The sequence below is a fragment of the Saimiri boliviensis genome, chromosome 14, assembly GCF_048565385.1.
Source record: "Saimiri boliviensis isolate mSaiBol1 chromosome 14, mSaiBol1.pri, whole genome shotgun sequence".
Classification (NCBI taxonomy): domain Eukaryota; kingdom Metazoa; phylum Chordata; class Mammalia; order Primates; family Cebidae; genus Saimiri; species Saimiri boliviensis.
In genome coordinates, this window is record NC_133462.1 from 91,700,102 (window position 1) to 91,719,961 (window position 19,860).

The following is a 19,860-nucleotide window of genomic DNA, read 5'->3' on the forward strand; positions in this document are numbered from 1 at the left end:
AATACTCAAAGACAAATGAAATGGACCCCTACAGTGTTTACTCTGGCAATTTTTCAAAGTCACAATAAAACGTGAAATAGGATGACTCAGTGGTGTTTCACCTGGTAGTTTTCCAGTTTTCCTTCCTTTTACAACATAATCAGCAATGACTTCAAAAGAATTCCTTACTCCTTCATGGAATATACTACCTTAAACACTACCTTTCAGACCTAGAGTTCAAAGCATAGTTCAAAGCTCAGCCGAGAATCCAGAAATGGCAGGGTATCACCAGCAGGGTGACTTTTTTCTTTTCCCTAGCAAACAGTGGAGCAGTATGTAGATTCTAACTCCCATTTCAAAAAAACCAACAAAAAACCTCACTTTAAAAACAATAACTCTGACACATAAATACATATCATACACTGTGTATTTTACTGGCATTGCAGAAAGGTATTAAATGGGCATGAAAGTCAGGTCATTACGGATTTAAAACGCCGCCCAAGGAACGGTACCAACACGAATTCCACATCGTTAACATGGAGTGCTGCGTGCCAGCGAGCAGCAAAATTCAGAGCAGCATGACTTTGCACAACGACACACTCCACGAGCCCGGTCTCCCAGGAGTGCCCTTCGAAATACACGCAGCCTAAACGTGACATGTAAAAGTACAGACACAAAGGAGGCCTCAGGTCGAAGGGGAAAAACTAAACACTACAAAGAACGGCATGATTTGGACGGCTGGACAACGGGCTCGACCTTGCACGCGCGCGCTCTGGACCGGGCTCGCCAGCTCGCTCTGCCGCAGTCGCAGGGAGGAGGGGGACGGGGGCCGCCGCTGCGCCTCGGCAACGCTCGCCGCGGAGCCGTTTTTTGGAACGCCGGAAGCCCGCGCGCCCTGCGCGCCCTCCGCGCGGACACCCCCGTCCTGACGCACGCACAGGAGCGAGCCGCTCCCTCCATTTTGTCCCCAGTCTCCTTCAGGCGAACTGCGCGCTGCTATTTTAAAGCCACTTAGTAATGGAACCGTAACAGGGAGGAAGCGGGGTGGGCGTGGGAGCCCCGCTGGCGCGAGGCAGGCACTGGGGCGGAGGGGGGCCGCCTGGGCACCACGGGCTCGTCCGGTGGCTGGAAGGACAAAGGACACTTAGGGGACGAGGGCCGCCGAGCCGGCGCGGAGCGACTTCCGGGTCGGGGCCGGGCTGGGGCCGGGGCCGGGGCCGGGCCGACCCCCGCGGCGGGGGCCACCCCCCGGGACAAAGCAGCGGCGCCGCGCCCGCTCCCTCCGCCGCGGCCCCACCCCTCGGCGCGCGCCCGGCGCTCGTGCACGCGAGCTCGCGCGCGCGCCGGAGACGGTTAAAAAATGGCGGTTGGGGCGGAGGGGGAGGGGCGGTTGGGGCGGCGGGGGCGGGAAGTGGAGCGGTCTGGCTCGGTTCCGCCCCGCCCTGCCAGGAATCAGGGAGCCGGTTTGTTTCCCGAACCCTTCTCCTTCTGCGCCCCCGGCCCTGCTGGCTGCGTGCCGGACCGGGAGGAAAGTGTGACCCGTTCGATGGAACAAAGGACCTGGCGGCCTAGGCGCCGGCGCGCGGCGGCCACTGCGGAGCATCGGGAACGTTCGCTAAGATGGCGGCCGTCGCGTGGGGGCGGGGCGGGGCGGGCGGCGGCGCGCAGGCGCGGGGCGGGGAGGGGCGCGGCGGGCCGGCCTGCAGCTCCGGGGGCCCGGGCCGCGCAGGGCTGGCGGAGGCGCGGAGCCGTCCCCATGGCCGCGGTGCCGGAGCCCGACGAGCCCGCGAAGCGGAAGGTAACGCAGCGGCCGGCGGGGCGCGCGCCGCGGGTGGGAGGACGCGGTGGGCGGGGGTGAGGGCGGCCTCCGCGGGGCGCCGGGGCCCGGAGCACGTGTCACCGGCTTCTCTGCCGCCCTTGGGCTTCCAACTATTTTCACTGTTCCTAGTCCCATTAATAGGACATTTTGATCTAAGTCGCCGGACGAAAGTGACCAGCACTAGCGGGAGAAGGGGACCAGTAGTAGTCACTATGAAATAAGCTAACAAAGCGGAATCTTCTGGCGAGAAATTTTTTTTGCTAAGGGCACTGCACGTAATTTGCTAGTAAAAGCTAACAGCAGAGACTAAAAAGCTCCCTGAGGACAGGGTGCCTTGTCTTTAACGTTGTATTGGTCACATTTAACGTAGAGGGAGGCAGGGATGACTTGATCGTACTACGTTGAATTGAAGGGTTGAGGTTTCTCCCCAGTCACCAGTGGCCTCCCTAGCTGCTGTCCGTCTCGATGCCGTCTCCTCAGTCCACCTTCCGTTATTGTCCGCTCGTCCTTTCCAACCGGTAAACTGGACAGTTTCATCCCTCTGCCTAACATCCAGTTCCAGCAGCCCATCCTCTCTCTCTAAGGATAAAACCCAAATTCTTGTTATAGGAAAGCTAAACGAAACGCTCTTCCTCCTGTTCCTCCAAAGACGACTTAAGCGCTTTCCCCATCTTCCCAGGGATCTTGAATGTCGTTAGGTTCAGCATATTAGAAGGTAATAAATGATCTTGTCTTTGTCTTTGCCTGGGCTCCTTATTAAAAGCAGGGAACCCAATTTATATCCTCAGGGCAGAACAGGTGGTTCAGGAAAGGATAATGCAAGAGGAAAAAAAGTATTTTAGTATAAATTATGGGATGTAACATTGGCTAATCATGAGCAGACATTTATTGAAGACCCACTGTGTGCTAAATGGCTCCTAATATATGCTTTCCAGATAATGATACATACTTTTAAAATACACTCTCAGCTTGGAAATCTTGCTCACTGCTTGCTCTGGCTTGCTTATCTGGTGGGGTTCCATCTAAATTTGGCCAAGGCATAAGATCATATAGTTGATATTAACAAATACTGTATAAATTGTTTTCATAATTTAACGTCAAAAAGTTTTGTCAAGTGACATACTATTACTGGTGCCTCATCTGTTTTTACTGTCCCGTCCACTGCCCATTTCGAATAAGTTTAGTGTTTTTTTAAAAAAAGCTCCTTATGGCCGGGTGCAGTGGTAGCTTCTGCCTGTTGGGAAGCCAAGGCGGGGTGGATCACCTGAGGTTGGGAGTTCGAGACCAACCTGACCAACATGGAGAAACCCTGTCTCTTACTTAACAAAACAATTAGCCGAGCATGGTGGCACATGCCTGTAATCCCAGCTACTTGGGAGGCCGAGGCAAGAGAATTGCTTGAACCAGGGAGGTGGAGGTTGTGGTGAGCTGAGATCGAGCCTGGGCAGCAAAAGCAAAACTCCATCTCAAAAAAAAAAAAAAAAAAAAAAAAATCCTTGTTTGAAACTTTCTAGTTCATGATGTACCATAACTACACACAGTCAATCCTAGATTAAGCTTTGGATAACACTGGAATCTGGAATTTTTGGACAGGAGATAAGGTCATAAAGGTGGTTTAATCCATTGGAAATATTTTTAAAAGAACTAAATGGAAAAAAATATCATTGACCAATTTAACTGGCTCATCAGTACACAGCAAAACAATATTGTAGTTGTTGAAATGAAAAATAATTATGGCCGGGCGCGGTGGCTCAAGCCTGTAATCCCAGCACTTTGGGAGGCCAAGGTGGGTGGATCATGAGGTCAAGAGATCGAGACCATCCCGGGCAACATGGTGAAACCCCGTCTCTACTAAAAATACAAAAAATTAGCTGGGAATGGTGGTGCGTGCCTGTGATCCCAGCTGTTAGATCTTGATTTTATTCATAAAAATGTGTATCAGATGACTATAATAAACACGCCGTGGCTTTCAATTATGCTTAGATTCTTTGTGTTTTTTTTTGAGCTGAGGTCTCACTCTGTCACCAGGCTGGAGTGCAGTGGCTGAGGCAGGAGAATTGCCTGAACTAAGGAGGTGGAGGTTGCGGTGAGCCGAGATTACGCCATTGCACTCCAGCCTGGGTAACAAGAGTGAAACTCCGTCTCAAAAAAAAAAAAAGAAAAGAAAAATAATTATAAGCCTCAAAACAGCATAGATGTGGGAAGTCAAAAGAAATTGCTCATGAAACAGCAGTACCTATCAGAGCTCATCAAAAAGCTAATTAAATTAATATAAGCTATGACTAATTAACAGCCCAAGGTAATGGCGGAAAGGAAACCTGTGGTGATGTTTTAAAAAAGAATTTTGGGCCGGGTGCAGTGGTTCATGCCTGTAATCCAAGGCACTTTGGGAGGCCAAAGTGGGCAGATCACAAGGTCAAGAGATGGAGACCATCCTGGCCAACATGGTGAAACCCCATCTCTACTAAAAATACAAAAATTAGCGGGCGTGATGGCACATGCCTATAGCCCCAGCTACGCGGGAAGCTGAGGCAGAAGAATCACTTGAACCCTGAAGGCAGAGGTTGCAGTGAGCCGAGATCTCCCCATTGCACTGCAGCTTGGGTGTCAGAGGGAGACTCCATCTCAAAAAAAAAAAAAAATTGTCAGTGATCATTCCAGCACAACTCAGGGAGGAGGGTTATTTTATTATAAGAATTAGTGGCCGGGCGCTGTGGTTCAAGCCTGTAATCCCAGCACTTTGGGAGGCCGAGGCGGGTGGATCACGAAGTCAAGAGATTGAGACCATCCTGGTCAACATGGTGAAACCCCATCTCTACTAAAAATACAAAAAAAAAGTAGCTGGGCATGGTGGCACATGCCTGTAATCCCAGCTACTCAGGAGGCTGAGGCAGGAGAATTGCCTGAACCCAGGAGGCGGAGGTTGCGGTGAGCCGAGATCGCGCCATTGCACTCCAGCCTGGGTAACAAGAGCGAAACTCTGTCTCAAAAAAAAAAAAAAGAATTAGTAACCCTAAAGTAAAAATGCGAATTACCAAGCTGGCATACCTTAATAAAACTAGCCCCTGAAAACCATCCTTTGCCACTTTCTTGTCCTCTAAGAAACTTTTTAAAATGTGAAATTTGGTACATACAGGTAAATTCACATTCAGGTAAATTCTTAATTTCACCTATTCAAAAAATATTTACAGAGTATCTACTGAGTATTAGGCCCTAAACTGGGAACTAGACTGATCAAGACAGGAAAAATCCCTTTTAAGGAGCTGACATTCTGCTGGGGAATCAATAAGCAAGACTTGTTTAGTGAGCCAACCATGCCAAGATCCAGGAGAAAGACGGCATGTGTTCAGTAATAACCATCTCTGCTTGCTAGAGGCCACTTGCATAGCCACTGTGCCTGGACTAGTGGACTAGAGTGGGAGCTGAAAAAGCACAGGATCACGTGAGGCCTTTGGAGCAATGGTAAGAATCAGCATGCCAAGCAAGGTGGCTCACACCTGTAATCCCAACACAGGGAGGCTGAGGCGGGTGGACCACAAGGTCAGGAGATCAAGACCATCCTGGCCAACCTGGTGCAACCCCATCTCTGCTAAAAATACAAAAATTAGCTGTATGTGGTGGTGCATACCTGTAATCCCAGCTACTTGGGAAGCTGAGGCATGAGAATCACTTGAACCCAGGAGGCACAGGTTGCAGTGAGCCAAGATCGCACCACTGCACTCCAGCCTGGTGACAGAGTGAGACTTCAGCTCAAAAAAAAACACAAAGAATCTAAGCATAATTGAAAGCCCGGCGTGTTTATTATAGTCATCTGATACACATTTTTATGAATAAAATCAAGATCTAACAGGTACTATTGATAGACAGTGATTTGATAGTACAGGTTGAGCTTCCCAAATCAAAAACAAAGGCATTTTCTTTTGGTGTCATATCAGTGCTCAAAAAACTGTAGATTTTGGAGCATTTCTGATTTGGAATGCTCAACATGTATTGGCAATGAAGTTGGTGGGCAGTGGTTTGGTTCAGGATGTATTTTGAATGCAATCCTTCCAGACTTGCTAATGTATTGAACATGGATTTGGTGAAGGAATCAAGGATGACTCAGGTTTGGGGTCTAAAAATGGGTTGAGTAGCGTGCCATTAGCAGGCAGGTTTGGAGGTGAAAATTATTTTGCAAATACTAGGTACAAGGCGCTTTTTATACAGAAAAGTGTGGTTCCGTTCTTGCTTCGGTAGCACATATACTAAAATTGGAATGACACAGATGCTTAGCATGGCCCTTGTGCAAGGATGACACTATTAAAAAAAAAAAAAAGGTGTGGTTCAATAAGCAGATGAATGAAGCTGAAGTTGGGAGAGATTAGGGTTTGATCTAGAAATCTGGAGGCATCATTTAATAGCATTTAACTGAAAGCCTTGAGATACCTAGGAAGAGACTAGATTCCACAAGAGGTTAAGAGTGGCACTTCAGAATCACTGTAAAAGACGGAACAGCAACAAAAATTCAGTGAAATAGAAAACCATGAGACGTTGTATTTGAAGCCAAGTAAAAATAGTTCCAAAAACAAATGATAGTTTGTGCCACATATGCTGAGATGCAGAGTAAGACAGACTGCAAAGTGGATGTCTTTCAGAGATCTTGTTTGTGCAGTCAGGTGGCGTTCAGTGGACAGATGCCTCACTAAAGCGAGTCAAAGGGAGAATGGGAGGTTTTAAGTAGAAAAGCACACCTAGTCTCAACTTTTGCTATGAAAGGCAGCAGAAAACCAGGATGGCAGTTTAGGCGGCCAGTGAGGGGAGACAGGTGTACAGAGGGATTGTGTTTGTGAGATGGAGCGGGTGCCCAGGCTGGAGTGCAGTGGTGCGGTCCCTGCTCACTGCAGCCTCCACTTCCTAGTCTCAAGTGATTCTGCCTTAGCCTCCCAAGTAGCTGGCATTACAGGCATATGCCACCATTCCTGGCTAATTTTTGTACTTTACTATATTAGTAGAGACAGGATTTTGCCATGTTGGCCAGGCTGGTCTTGAACTCCTGACCTCAAGTGATCCACCCGCCTCAGCCTTCCAAAAATGCTGGGATTATAGGCATAAGCCAACACGCCCGGCCCTCACCTGTTTAACCTCCTAACTGGTCTTCCTGCCTGTGCTCCCTTCAAGTTTTGGATAGGGAGTAGGGCCAATTCATCCTTTGCAACCAGAGCAAAGGCAAATACAGGCACTGAAGCAGATTGAGTGGTGGAAGATCAACTGGCTATCATTTGATGAGATCTGTTTCTATCCATTATCGACATTCTGGCTTGAAAATGTCTTGAGCTTTCCTTAGATCCAAAGTGAGTTGGTAAAGCTGCTTTTCTAAATCTAAGCTTTAAAAATATCTATTTGTTAGTGGCAAGAGTTAAACCTTAAGTTTGCAGGCTACTTAAGGGATAGAAATGTTAAAGGCATGCATATTATGGACAGAGTATTTCTGTATATAAACAGAGTACTTCAAAGGAAGTTATGCCTGGGATCCTTTATTCATCATCTCCACTTCTGAGCATCTGACAGCACAGTGTACTTAACCACAAAGATAAACACGCTCCAAGTCACTAGTAGTCTCACCTCCAACTCCACCAGGAGGCTGAAGATTGTCTATCAAAGGGAAGATTGCCATCTTAAGTCTTCGTATATTCTTGCCCAGTTTTGATAAAAAATTGCATGTATTTACTGACTTAGTAGTATTCCTCCTTAGATGTGTTACAACTGGAAAGCTCCCCCAAAACCCTCCACACTCCAGACTTGGTTATTTCTTAATGATGTGGTTTGGCACAATGGATCTCATAGGTTTTTGGGGTCAAACTGACTTTTCTGCCTCCACTCCTGCCAACACTTATTAGCGTCTTAAGTGTTTCAGAGGTAATCTGACAGAGGCTGGAAAATCACAAAACATGTAGAGAGCCTGGCACGAAAGCCCCCACCAACCAGGAGCTCTTATGAGATCAACCACTGTTATTCTAGACCAGATAGTTTTGCTGGAGGTTGGCTTTGTCTTAGAAGGCACAATTTTAAATAGGATGTTGTAGCTTTTATTTAGATATTTGCCTTTAAAGCCAGCTGAGATATTCTCCTATTGTTTGCAAGTTTGCTTTTGTTAAAATTAAAATTTTCTAAATCAGTGTTTCCCCAGTCTGATAGTTATCAGAAAAAAAACATCCCATGGTCCATCATGGATCTGATCAGAATCTCAGAGTAGGACTAGAAAATACTTCAGTTCTAGGCTAGGCGCAGTGGCTCACACCTGTAATCCCAGCACTTTGGGAGGCCGAGGCAGGTGATCACGAGGTCAAGAGATCAAGACCAAGATAGTGAAACCCTGACTCTGGTGCGCACCTGTAGTCCCAGCTACTCGGGAGGCTAAGGCAGGAGAATTATTGCTTGAACCGGGAAGTGGAGACTATAGAACTTTCAAAAAAAAGAAAAGAAAATACTTCTTTCTACTCTGTGGTAGAATCTGATCTCACACTTGCATCTTTGCACCTAAGACCAGATAAAACTGGTACTAACTAACCCTCTGGCCCTAGCATCCAATCCTTGGGCAAATAGTTTAGAGCTATAGCCCTAGATTGGGGCGCAAAGTCCAGCATTACCCATCTGCGTAACACTGTCTCCATGATCATGTGTTCCCTGCACTTTCAGGCCGATAGGAGAGTCTTTTTGCTCAATGAAATCCCCCAACTTCTTGGTAATGTGGAGAACTGTACGAAGAAGCTTTGAAGCAATCCTGTGTTAGGCATGCAGGGAGCCAGATAGGGAGAGGGGAAAAGAAAAAAAAATGACATAGAATGATCCGAGAGAGCAAATAATTTTTACTTTATTATGAACCAAATCACATTTTTTTCTTCCAGCAGATACTTCAGCCAAAGAAGCAAACACAGGCAGAAATACAATTGAGAGTATCACGTTTCAACCTTTAATCTGACTTGCCTTTTACTGTCCTTTCCCCATTTCTTTTCTGGGTATCACCTCATCCTACAGAATCCTCTTCTTATTTCATGTCCTGCCCCAAACAATACTATTAAACCTTTAAATGGTCAGTGGTCCTTTTAAAAGCTGTCTTACTGAAAACTTTATATACACTTTAGAAAACAGTTACGAATTTTCTAAACTTCTGTGTTAACAGAAATGCCAGTTCAACAGTGTGACTGTTACTTTTAAATGTCTGTCTCGCCGCCCTAAAGTGACAGACATCTCAGTTAAACATACGGGGAAAAGAAATACATAAATCCAACCAAGACTGTAGAAAAAGAAGTCGTTTTAGCACTTAAAGGAACTTCAATCTAAACCAGCCCATTCATTTTACAGATTGAGACCATGGAGATTAAAATAATCTATAGAATACAAAAGTTAGTGGCAGACCCGAGACAAAAATCCAGCTCTCTGGACTCCCAGGTTTTCTGCCATACCTAGCTGTCACATTACCATGTATTCAAAGAATCAAAATAATCAAGTGCAACCTCACTTCACAGGCAAGAAAACAGACTGGAAGAGCTGAATATATTGCCCATGTTTATCTTAACATGAAATACTTATTACAACCACAGTTGATGTCAGCCTAGTTAATATTAGTAAAACCTGAAAGGTAATTATTAGGGAAATTTTAAACAGCACTACATAAGCAAACACGAATTATTTTCCTGTTTCTGCTTCCCAAATTATTAGAGTTATTGAAGCAAACTGTGCTGCTTCCAATTTCAGTAATAGCCATATTCCTAAATAAACTCATTTAAAGAGCTCATAAAATAAAATGTTTCCTATTTCCAAGTCAAGTGGTTAGCAAATTAAGATATAGCTCAATGTTACCCTATTGCTTAGGGTTTTCTGGGCCAATTTTTAAGGTTTTCGGATTTAAAGATGCAGACTGCATACCAAAGCTGGACACACACAAAGCAAGCTGATTCAGGTTGTCACACGGTATGTTCTAGTTTAAACCCTTAACTACAACAAAAGAAATGGTGTAACTTTTGTCAAACCACCCTAAAATAAAATAACTTTCTTACTCAATCTAGGGGTTTTTTTTTTTTTTCTTTTCTTTTATTCTAGCCTTTTAAGCTCCTAGGAATTTTAGATATTGAAAATATTCCCTGCGCCCGGGATTCAGTACTGTATGGTTCGTTAGGATCTGTTGTGGCTGGCTTTGGACACTTTTTGTTCACTAGTGAGTATCTGTGCTTTTTTATTTCTCTATGTATTAAAAAAAGCATTTATGTGATTAGCTATTTTTTTCTAGATGGAGTAACGTATATAAATTGTAATTCTAATTGATTATGATGGTTATGCTTATTTTTGACAGGTAGAATTAGAAGATCATGTGATGCTGGAGTAGGAGGATTCATCTTGGTGACTTTGGGATGCTGGTATGTTCGCTAAGTATTCAAAAACATCCATGATTATAATGTTATCTAATTCAAAAAGCACACGCTCTTTTCAGAGCAAGCTCCCATTGGGAGATTCTCACCCGCAGTGAAGAATGAATCTTGATTTTTAAGGACATTTTCATGGAAATCTGTCTTAAAATGCTTGAACAGATAAATGCATGATATTAGACATCCCATTAAAAAGAAAGCTGTGGTATCTACACTTCACGTAGGAAAGCCTCAACCTTTTCCCTTACCTTAAGAATGTGTTTACAGCTATTGATGAGTGAATATAAAATGTGGATGAATCTCAAATATTTGCCAGACCTTACAGTATATATACATACAATGTGGTTCCTTTATACATGAAGTTCTAGGGTTATCTATTTAAGGTGACGGAAATCATTTTATGTAGACATAGCATACAGCAGATACAACCAATGCCATCAGAAGACAAAACTAATGGTTTTTTTTTTTTTGAAGACAGAGTCTTGCTCTGTTGCCAGGCTGGAGTGCAGTGGCGCCATCTCGGCTCACTGCAATTTCCGCCTCCCAGGTTCAAGCAATTCTCCTGCCTCAGCCTCCCGAGTAACTGGGACTACAGGCGCATATCACCACGCCCAGCTAATAATAGAGGCAGGGTTTCACCATGTTGACCAGGATGGTCTTGATCTCTTGAGCTCGTGATCCACCTGCCTCGACTTCCCAAAGTGCTGGGATTACAGACATGAGCCACCGCGCCCAGCCAAACTAATGGGATCTTGGGGGCGGGCAGGCAATCCACAGAGGCGAGCCATTGCCTGTCCCCATTAAAAAAAAGAAAAAAACTAATCGATTTTTATCACTTTACAAATTGTTACGTAGATATTCTTCTGTTTCATAGGTATTCTAACACCAAAATTGCCCAAAAATAGCACTCCAAATTAGAACATTCATGTTTTTGAGTCTCAGGGTAGTCATCTGTTAAGTATTCTATATGTTTTGTGTGATTTATAGAGAAATTCCATAAATTAATTTCTGCAGGACTTTATAATTTTTTCTTATTCTTTTCTTCCAAGGTTTCATTGTAGGTATAATTATGCAAAGCAAAAAATCCAGCAAAGAATTACCAGACAAGGAATGAAAAATAAGTTATTATATGAAGGTACCCACCTCGATCCTGAAAGAAAACAAAACAACCGTAACAGCAGCAATTGAACAACCTTGAGCATAGAAAACCAGACTCCCTGGAGTCAGCGTGAATGCAGCTAAGATCAACCACACAAAACAATTCATGTACAATAAGCTCTCAATCAAGTAAAATAAAGTTTGTTTAAGTTGTAGTCATTTTCTTCCCACAGTTGTTGTATGGAATGAAAACTTGGCGATTAATTTTGGCCCTGTGTCTACTGCCAGTATAGGATTATTACATCTTACATATAGTGGACTTCTCATACTTAAAACGTGAACGGAGTCTATTGGCAGTGGGGCCAATAAAAACCTAGTGTTTAAAAAAAAAAAAAAAAGCCCTAGCGTAGAATGTACTTGGAAAGAGTTTCCTTGAAATAAGTTTAGAGTTTAATGATAAGTAAACTTCCCTTAACAAAAACCTCGGCCTCACTAGGATCCCATTAAAAGCAAGCAAATACTTCCTGGCTTCTTGTAGCAGCTAATGGCATTACAAGATTTAAAACTAAGGGAATTTATCACTTTGCAAATCACTCTTTAAATGCATCCATCATTTGACAAGTGTTTTCTCATTTCTTAGAATTTGAGTCTTCCCCTCAACATTTTTTGGGAGGTATGCAGGGTTAATTTTTAAGTATAATTAGTTCTGAATTTAAATAAGCACATGGAACTTGTTTGGGAGACTGACGCAATAGAAAAAGAACTGCAGAATTACTTTTTATTAATGTAAACAATCTTTGAAAGTCAATCAGCTACTCCCATTAAAATATTACTTAAAAGAATAGCAAGCTAGAGATGATTTAAATTGGATGCTCACAGCATCCAACTAAATCCTCAGTATTTATTCATCCAGGAGAAATTCTCCCTTTTTAGGAAAATGCAGTTATTTATTTCTGGTTTTAATCAGTACAGTACTTCAAGAAAATCTATTAATAACAAAACACAAGCTAGATCCTTAAGAAATGCTTACAAGAAATATGGGGAGGAAGATACCTGCAGTCAACAGGATTGTGGCCATTACTGGTCCTATTACTTTGATGTATCATGCAAGTCAGAAACAAAGCAAGGGAAAAAAATAGTATTTATATCTATCTCTTTTTCTAAAGAAAAGTGGAGCCTGCTCCAGTTCAATTCACAAGAGCATTTTCCCTCCCATGTCCATCTTTTCTTGCAGCTGTTGCTAGAAGGATTGTGACGCAGAGGCTGTGTGCTTTACTAAATGCCCTAACTTGGCAGTGGATGACACTGTCAAACACACATTGAGGGAAAAGTTTTACTGATTCACAAAAAGTAAAAGACAGTTTGCCCACTCTTAGTGGCACAAAGCAAAGTTGCATGCAGTCTACATTATCCAAATTGGTCATAACCAAGTAACAAAAAATTCTTCTGAGCGTGGTGGCTCACTCCTGTAATCCCAACACTTTGGGAGTCCGAGGCAGGTGGATCACCTGAGGTCAGGAGTTCAAGACCAGCCTGACCAATATGGGAAAACCCCTTCTAAAAATACAAAAATTTCATTTTTAGAAGGGACAGGGTTTCACCATGGTGGTGCATGCCTATAGTCCCAGCTACTTGGGAGACTGAGACACAAGAATCTCTTGAACCTGGGGGTCAGAGGTTGCAGTGAGCAGAGATCGCACCACTGCACTACAGCTTGGGTAACAGTGAGACTCCGTCTCAAAAGAAAAAAAAAATCTATATACATTCTCCCATATACTTTAAATCACCTCTAGCTTGCTTACAATGCCTACTACAAAATAAATGCTATGTAAATAGTTACTATACCATGTGTTCTGTGTTCTGTTTTTTTTTGTTTTTTTTTTTTGTTTGTTTGTTTTTTTTTGAGACGGAGTTTCGCTCTTGTTACCCAGGCTGGAGTGCAATGGCACGATCTCGGCTCACCGCAACCTCCGCCTCCTGGGTTCAGGCAATTCTCCTGCCTCAGCCTCCCGAGTAGCTGGGATTACAGGCACGCGCCACCATGCCCAGCTAATTTTTGTATTTTTAGTAGAGACAGGGTTTCACCATGTTGACCAGGATGGTCTCGATCTCTTGACCTCATGATCCACCCGCCTCGGCCTCCCACCTTGTGTTCTTAAACTTCTGTTAGTGTTTCCAGTATTTTCAACCCCCAGTTGGTTGAATCCAAGGATGCGGAACCAGAAGACATGGAGGGCTGATGTATAACATACGTAACGTGTACAACAGGTCCCTTCCAATGCTAGCACACTGCAATGGCGTCTTACCCTGAATAAGAGAGCAGCTCTCTTGGCTGGCAAAATTTCCAATGCCTTCACCAATAACAAGGTTAGCTCATTTTCACAGAAGTTTGCATAAACTGGAAACCTGGATAAAAACAAAGTTGTAACATATTTGGTTGGATTATAAATGTTTCAGGTATTTACATGATCACTAATAATTTTCATTCTTGTGCTATTAAGGTTTTACAAAGTGTATTAATAAATTTACTAAAGTCTGTAACACCCACCCTCAATGAGACTCAAGACAGTTCCAGTCTCTCCAATAAATTTCTACCTTACTATCCAACTTTACATCCCAACTGTATTTAGTTTCTTTGCCAAACCTTCAATGCACTGTGACCTCTATATACCATATCCATGCCAACACTCAAACTCTTCATTTCACTTGGAATGCCTTTGTACCTCCTCTCTGTAACTTTCCATTCTTTTGCTCACTAGCCTCTGAGAATTACAATCACCTTTTAAGTTCTCAGTATTTTCTGTCACCTGTTACAGTATTTGGCACTTCTCGGTCACCAGTGTCTGGTACAATCACATACAGCCTAACTGTCTCGTTGGCAAAAACCTTGGCCATTTTTATCTTTACATTCTCACCCAAGTAGCTGGCACAAAATAGTCAATAAATGCAAGACCAAATTACCAAATGTCCACTAAAAGACAGTCCAGGTTCCCCTTCCCTTCTCATCCATACTTTCACACCTTCCAATTTCAAACTGAGTCACCTACCTTCCATGACCTCTTGGAACCTTCAGCGTACAGCTTCCTTCATTGTTCCATTAATTCCAAAATGTCACACTAGGTGATATAGCAGTAGGTACCAGCTAAATAGCTGATTAAAATAGAATTATGGTTATTAGTAGTCTTAAAAACTTCTTGTGGCTTATCTATCATACCTACTTTTACAAACGAGTGCTTCATGTACTCCCCCTTCCCTCGCCCTCCCTCTCTGGTTTTCCTTGACTACTTGTGCTTTTCCATCTCAGTAAAACGACCTCGGGAAATTTAAAATTAACTAGCTCTTCTCTGGACTTGCAACGTGAAAATGTGACGATCCCTACGTAGCATCATTTGATTTGCAGGCATCTGTTTAGTCTACGTACCTCTACTCCATCGCTGGTTTCCCTTTGCTTCGATTACATAATGCGAGGAGGTCTATATAATAAATTCAGGATTCCTGTTTATGCACTTTTCAGCAAAGAGCTAGGGATCAAATAGGGTTTGAATCCTTCTATTCCTAGATAAAAATCTGTGATGGGGATGAAGACACCCCTTTAAAAGTCATGTAAAGATAATACACTATTCTTTGGGTAAGCAGAAGACCTTAACAAGGAAAGTAGAAAATTAAAATGATTGCTGTAATTCTGGTTTTTAGTGGTCCTCTAGAATAAAGTAAGTTTTGGAAGTAGGTATCTTAAAACAGTCCAGTAGTCATCAAGCCAGGCCAATATAGTATACCAATATCCTCTTACCACGCAAATACTGGCATTTTACACAACTTATTTTACACATTGTTCCATTTTTAAACATTTTTAAAATGTTTTCTTAAAAAGGAAGCCATTAGAACAAAAAAATCATGAAGCTAGTTTTCAAAGTATTAAAGTTTATGTGAGCACCACAGATGTTTTACAAGTTTTTTCAGTGCTTTCAACCATTGCATTTGTCCTACGCTTCCATTTTCTAGAATAAGGACAGTTAAGTACTTTTATGTTGCGAAGGCTACACTGATTAATAGGCAAATACTAATTCTGAGAGGTTTCTATTTTTCACTTTAAAAAAAAGGTCAACGTAATGGGTGGTTATCTGTTCTTAATTCTTCTAGGAATTAAGTCCTGTATGTTGTCAACCACCTATTTATTATATGGCACACCCTCAGACGATATCAAAGTCATCAATCACTGCATACATTGGCTTCTTAAACAGTAAGTTTTCATAGAAATGTTTCTTCACTGATACCATGAAGTCATGTAAAATAAAACATATATGCCTTACCAACTAAATTGAAAGCTTATTTTTGAAATGAATACTTCCTCTTCTGTAGATTTACAATTTTTCTCAAATGAACAGAAATGGTTATGAAACCACAAGTTGCCTACTGTTCAGAAACGAATAAATTGATTTTTATTTGTGAGTAGATCCGTATTTCATTAAGCAAGCTCTGACAGCTACATTCGGAATCAGTCCAAGCCCTCTCATTTCACCTAAAGACATCCTGGAGTGCGTAGTGGGGAAAATAAAATGTCCTCTGAAGTCTTTTTCAGGGAAATGGAAAATTACATGTTCTGGACTGACACAACCAAAGCTCACAGAAACCCTCACATTACTTCGGTCTTGAATTTACTTCCTAGTTGATTTTATATACTTCAATATACGAACTTATCACTTCATTCTCGAAAAAGATGTCAATCTATTTTCCAAATTTTCATAAGCTAGTAAACCATTTCTAGTATTTGTGAACTTAGTAGAAATGAAAAGGGCTTTGTGCAACCAAGGACAGAAAGGTCTCCTAGGCACCATTTTACAGAACGTTGTAAGGAAGTACTTACACTCTTCCAAGTAGGGTGGGTATCAAAATAAATGTATTGCCAAAAGTTAAACAGATAAAATCAGAAAAATAATCTAACTTTGATAGGACTCAGTTCTATTTGCATGTACACCTGTATACACCTGATCAAGCAGACTGCCAATTGCTAAGAACACACAAAATGCACACTTTACCTAAGATAGAGTATAACAGAAAAAAGGGTGTTTTATTCTGCCTATCTGGTTACCAATTACTTTTCCCCCATCTTAAAAAATAGGGTCCTATTTAAAGTGATTCTGGAAGCCTAACGTAACTATTAAATGTACAAGCAGCAATTAATTTGGAATACCTATTGGAATGACTGGAACATTTAGTTGGGCCCTTTAACTCTTCCACACAGCACATTCACATGGACAGACTAAGGAAAAGGAGATGAAATGTAAATCAGCACATTTGTTTGCTTTACTTTTCAAGAAGAAAAAAAAAAAAAGTTATATTGGAATATTTTATTCTTTTATTTGACCATGACTCTCTCAATCTTCCTTACGAACAACTGAGATACAGGATACAAGCTGCCTCAAAAGATTTGTTCGTTCCCATTTAAATAAGCCCCAATAACTCTTCAGATATAATTTTATCTTCTCTGTGCTTTAACTTTTATAGCATTAATGTCACACTTATAAACTGGCATCTATGCGAGCCATGTCTATTCTTGGTGTTAAAAAAAAATTATTGGCTGACACCAATTTGTGGAAATGTTTTTAAGTGTTTGCAACATATATTTAAGACAAAATTCAATTACTTCCTCTAAGTTTCAAAATGGAACTGTTATAATCAAGAACATGCCACAATAGTGCAGCACTTCTGTCAGATGTGAACTCTCCACCCTACAATCTCTGCTTTATCTTTCAATAACGTAGACTGTCATTGGCACAGGATGGCGACCATAATGATGCAGAGACCCTGAATCTTTATAGAAGACATTTCTCTGGAGACTAGCCTACACTGCCTTTTCTTTTTCACACTTTCAACTACAGTATATAGCTTCTTATGCCCAGAATTCAGCTTTAAAAGCAAAACCCCTGCTCTTGTCAAGACCCAAGTATATGCTGAATCCTGGCATGAAAAAGAAAGTATTCCTAATCAACAATTATATAACTATAAATTGACAACATGGTTATGTTGCCTGTCTTAATAACTTGCCTAACCTAGTAGTGATTACCGACGTCCTGGCCCATCTTCAACATGTTTCCCTACCAACACTAGACTTACAATCAACACCTGATTCTACCATACAGGCTTTAGATACCTGGGGTAACTAACAGAAATTATTTCCATCATTTACATTTTTAGTCAATGATTTAGGATGTGAAAGTACAGTCCTACTCAATAACGTAAATACATCATTTCCCACCTCACCTCTTCTCTGAGGCTATTTCTACATGACTTGAGATTGACATAAGTGTGATGCCAAATAAACCAGCAAACATATTATGCGAAACATAATGAAAACAGAGTATTAAGATAAATTGTTTCTGTTGTTCAATTTCAAAAACGTAACTGAGACTCTCAGGGACCCCTGGGTTTTTAATCTACTCCAACACACTCAAGGGATATATACTACATCAGTAGTATATAGCTCACTTCCAAATTCTCAAGGGCTTATTCTAATTAACAAGTTTAGTAACAAAGGTCACTCTAACATGAGTTACCTGGACAAAATACTTTTGATGCTTGTTTTACAAATATGTACCTGTAGTACTAGTGACTAGGTAACGGCAAAGAAAACAAGAAGATTCAAGAGCAGCCTATGTAACTGCCAACTCAAGCACTAATACTAGCTGGATCTATCACCTTCATGCTTTGAAATTTTGAGTAGCTGTGGCCCCAAAAAAAAAAAAAAAAAAAAAAAAAGCTGTAAGTAGTAAAGGCACTGCAGCATTAACTAAATTATTTCAGGGCAAATTTAGGCAGTTAACAATTTCGAAGAGCCTTGTGATTTACATAATTAGTAATTCAAATTACAGTTTCAGAGATCTCAGGTAGTTAACCAATCCTTGCTCAAAGCACTCATGTTCAGTTCCTCACCATTTAGGCTGGGAATGAGTCCCAGTGCATAGGTATTGCAACCCACAGTCAGGCCTCAACATATGTTTGCTTTTATTAACTATCACTAAAATGTTAAAACTTTAACCCAATTATTCACAAACTCTGAACACTTCACTCTCAGAGCTCTAGGATCACAAATGAATGACAAAGTTTAGACTCCTATCACTTTAAGAATGTTAGGTGGGAAGAAATGGCTTCAGATGCAGTATTCATCTTTCTGGGGAAAATCTCAAGGGAGTATTCTGAAGTACACTGAGAAGTATATAATTCTCTGCTACAAATTCCATCCACTTTTTTTTTTTAAGAGACAAGGTGTTGCCCAAATGGTCTCAAACTCCTGAGCTCAAGTGATCCTTCTGCCTTGGCCTCCCAAAATGCTAGGATTACAGGGGTGAGCCACCACACCCAGCCAAGTTCCATCCACTTTTGAAAACAAGACATTTTATATTTACATATAGGAAGAGAATTATGGAAACACTTTGTAAAACATCCATTTATTGTATCCAATGCTAGATAGTACCACTTGGGCTAAGAGATGTTTATCCCTCTCTGCTTATACTAGTTTTAAATCAAATATACAAGATCTACAATTATCTTTATCCAAGATGTCTACATGACTACCCAAGAAGCTATTAAAATATTATCATTTTTATTTGTGCAATGGAACCCTTTATTCACATGGTCCTACAATAAAAAGTTAATTTGTATTATGAATAAGTTTATCAAAAAACATGTCATTCAATTCCCACAAAGGAGACAAATTTTAAGCACAGAATATACTCTGCTGATGAATATAAAATCCCAAGGTGAAAATCCCTTAAAATACGGATTATAGTCATGTTTCCTAAAATATAAAGAAACTTCCTTTTAAGCTTTAAGACCTTGTTGCTAGTGCTAAGAACATCTAGGTTCAGCCTTTATTTTTAGACAGGAGCTATCCTGGGCAAATGAGTTTGTTTTTATATATTTAATAGTTTCCTTTTGCCATTTCAATGTCAAATTGATTTGACTCAATTTCATGACTTCATCTTGCTCAAGGCCGTAAGCTGGTCAGAGCCAGAGCCCTTCAAAAGCTCTGAGGGAAAACTTTCCACCTAATTTTATTTACACCATTTCTATAGCAGTCTTAAAAGTGTTAGTTGTTTAAATTCTATGCTGTTTCTGTACTACCGTAGCTGACCAATCCAAGACCCAGTTTTCACTCAGCATGTTACTCTATTTGAAAACATAACCTCTCAGTGAAAGCACCCCTCAAATCAACAGCAACCTCACAATTAAGGTTCCTCTGGGTAGTCAGGATTTGGCCAGAACTACATCTGTTGTGTTTCAGTTGTTCGGATTTTTGCTTGCCATTAGGGAGGCAGGGGGAAAGATGAGCAATAAATCAAGTTCTCATTCATTTCTTATTTCTTAACTTACCTAATTTTCTCCCTGTTGCTTGCTATTTGGTACATTCCCTTCTCTGAATTCCTTAAACACTTTGTAACCTTTTTCCCATACAAGTATAGACAATTCTATTAATTCTAGTCTTGACAGACTACTTAAGGTTCTAACATTTTTCTAGGCACCATTTTTATCTATTCTCTCGGGCTACACAGACAAGACAGTCTA

General features: G+C 41.5%; 1 protein-coding gene and 1 non-coding gene across 3 annotated transcripts; both read left to right on the forward strand.

Moving 5' to 3' along the window:
• Nucleotides 1-1,324: 1,324 nt before the first annotated feature.
• Nucleotides 1,325-11,517, forward strand: COX20 (cytochrome c oxidase assembly factor COX20). Of its 2 annotated transcripts, XM_039464286.2 has the most exons (4): nucleotides 1,641-1,777; nucleotides 9,878-9,992; nucleotides 10,128-10,191; nucleotides 11,250-11,517. In XM_039464286.2, exons 1-4 carry the CDS (start codon nucleotides 1,736-1,738, stop codon nucleotides 11,386-11,388), a joined length of 360 nt encoding a protein of 119 aa, XP_039320220.2. In that variant the 5' UTR covers nucleotides 1,641-1,735; the 3' UTR covers nucleotides 11,389-11,517. The 2 variants fall into 2 exon arrangements, with proteins under 2 accessions (XP_074241540.1, XP_039320220.2); XM_074385439.1 differs by lacking the exon at nucleotides 9,878-9,992 and having other exon boundaries at nucleotides 1,325-1,777; nucleotides 11,250-11,275.
• LOC120362110 (U6 spliceosomal RNA) lies at nucleotides 6,019-6,123 on the forward strand. Its single transcript, XR_005578105.2, has one exon. It is a non-coding gene; the product is annotated as a U6 spliceosomal RNA (small nuclear RNA).
• Nucleotides 11,518-19,860: the final 8,343 nt, after the last annotated feature.

Coding starts and splice junctions, on each gene's coding strand:
- COX20 (XM_074385439.1), top strand. CDS start 1,340: ATGGCGGTTGGGGCGGAGGGGGAGGGGCGGTTGGGGCGGCGGGGGCGG. Junction 1,778..10,127: donor ACGAGCCCGCGAAGCGGAAG/GTAACGCAGCGG, acceptor TATTTTTGACAG/GTAGAATTAGAAGATCATGT.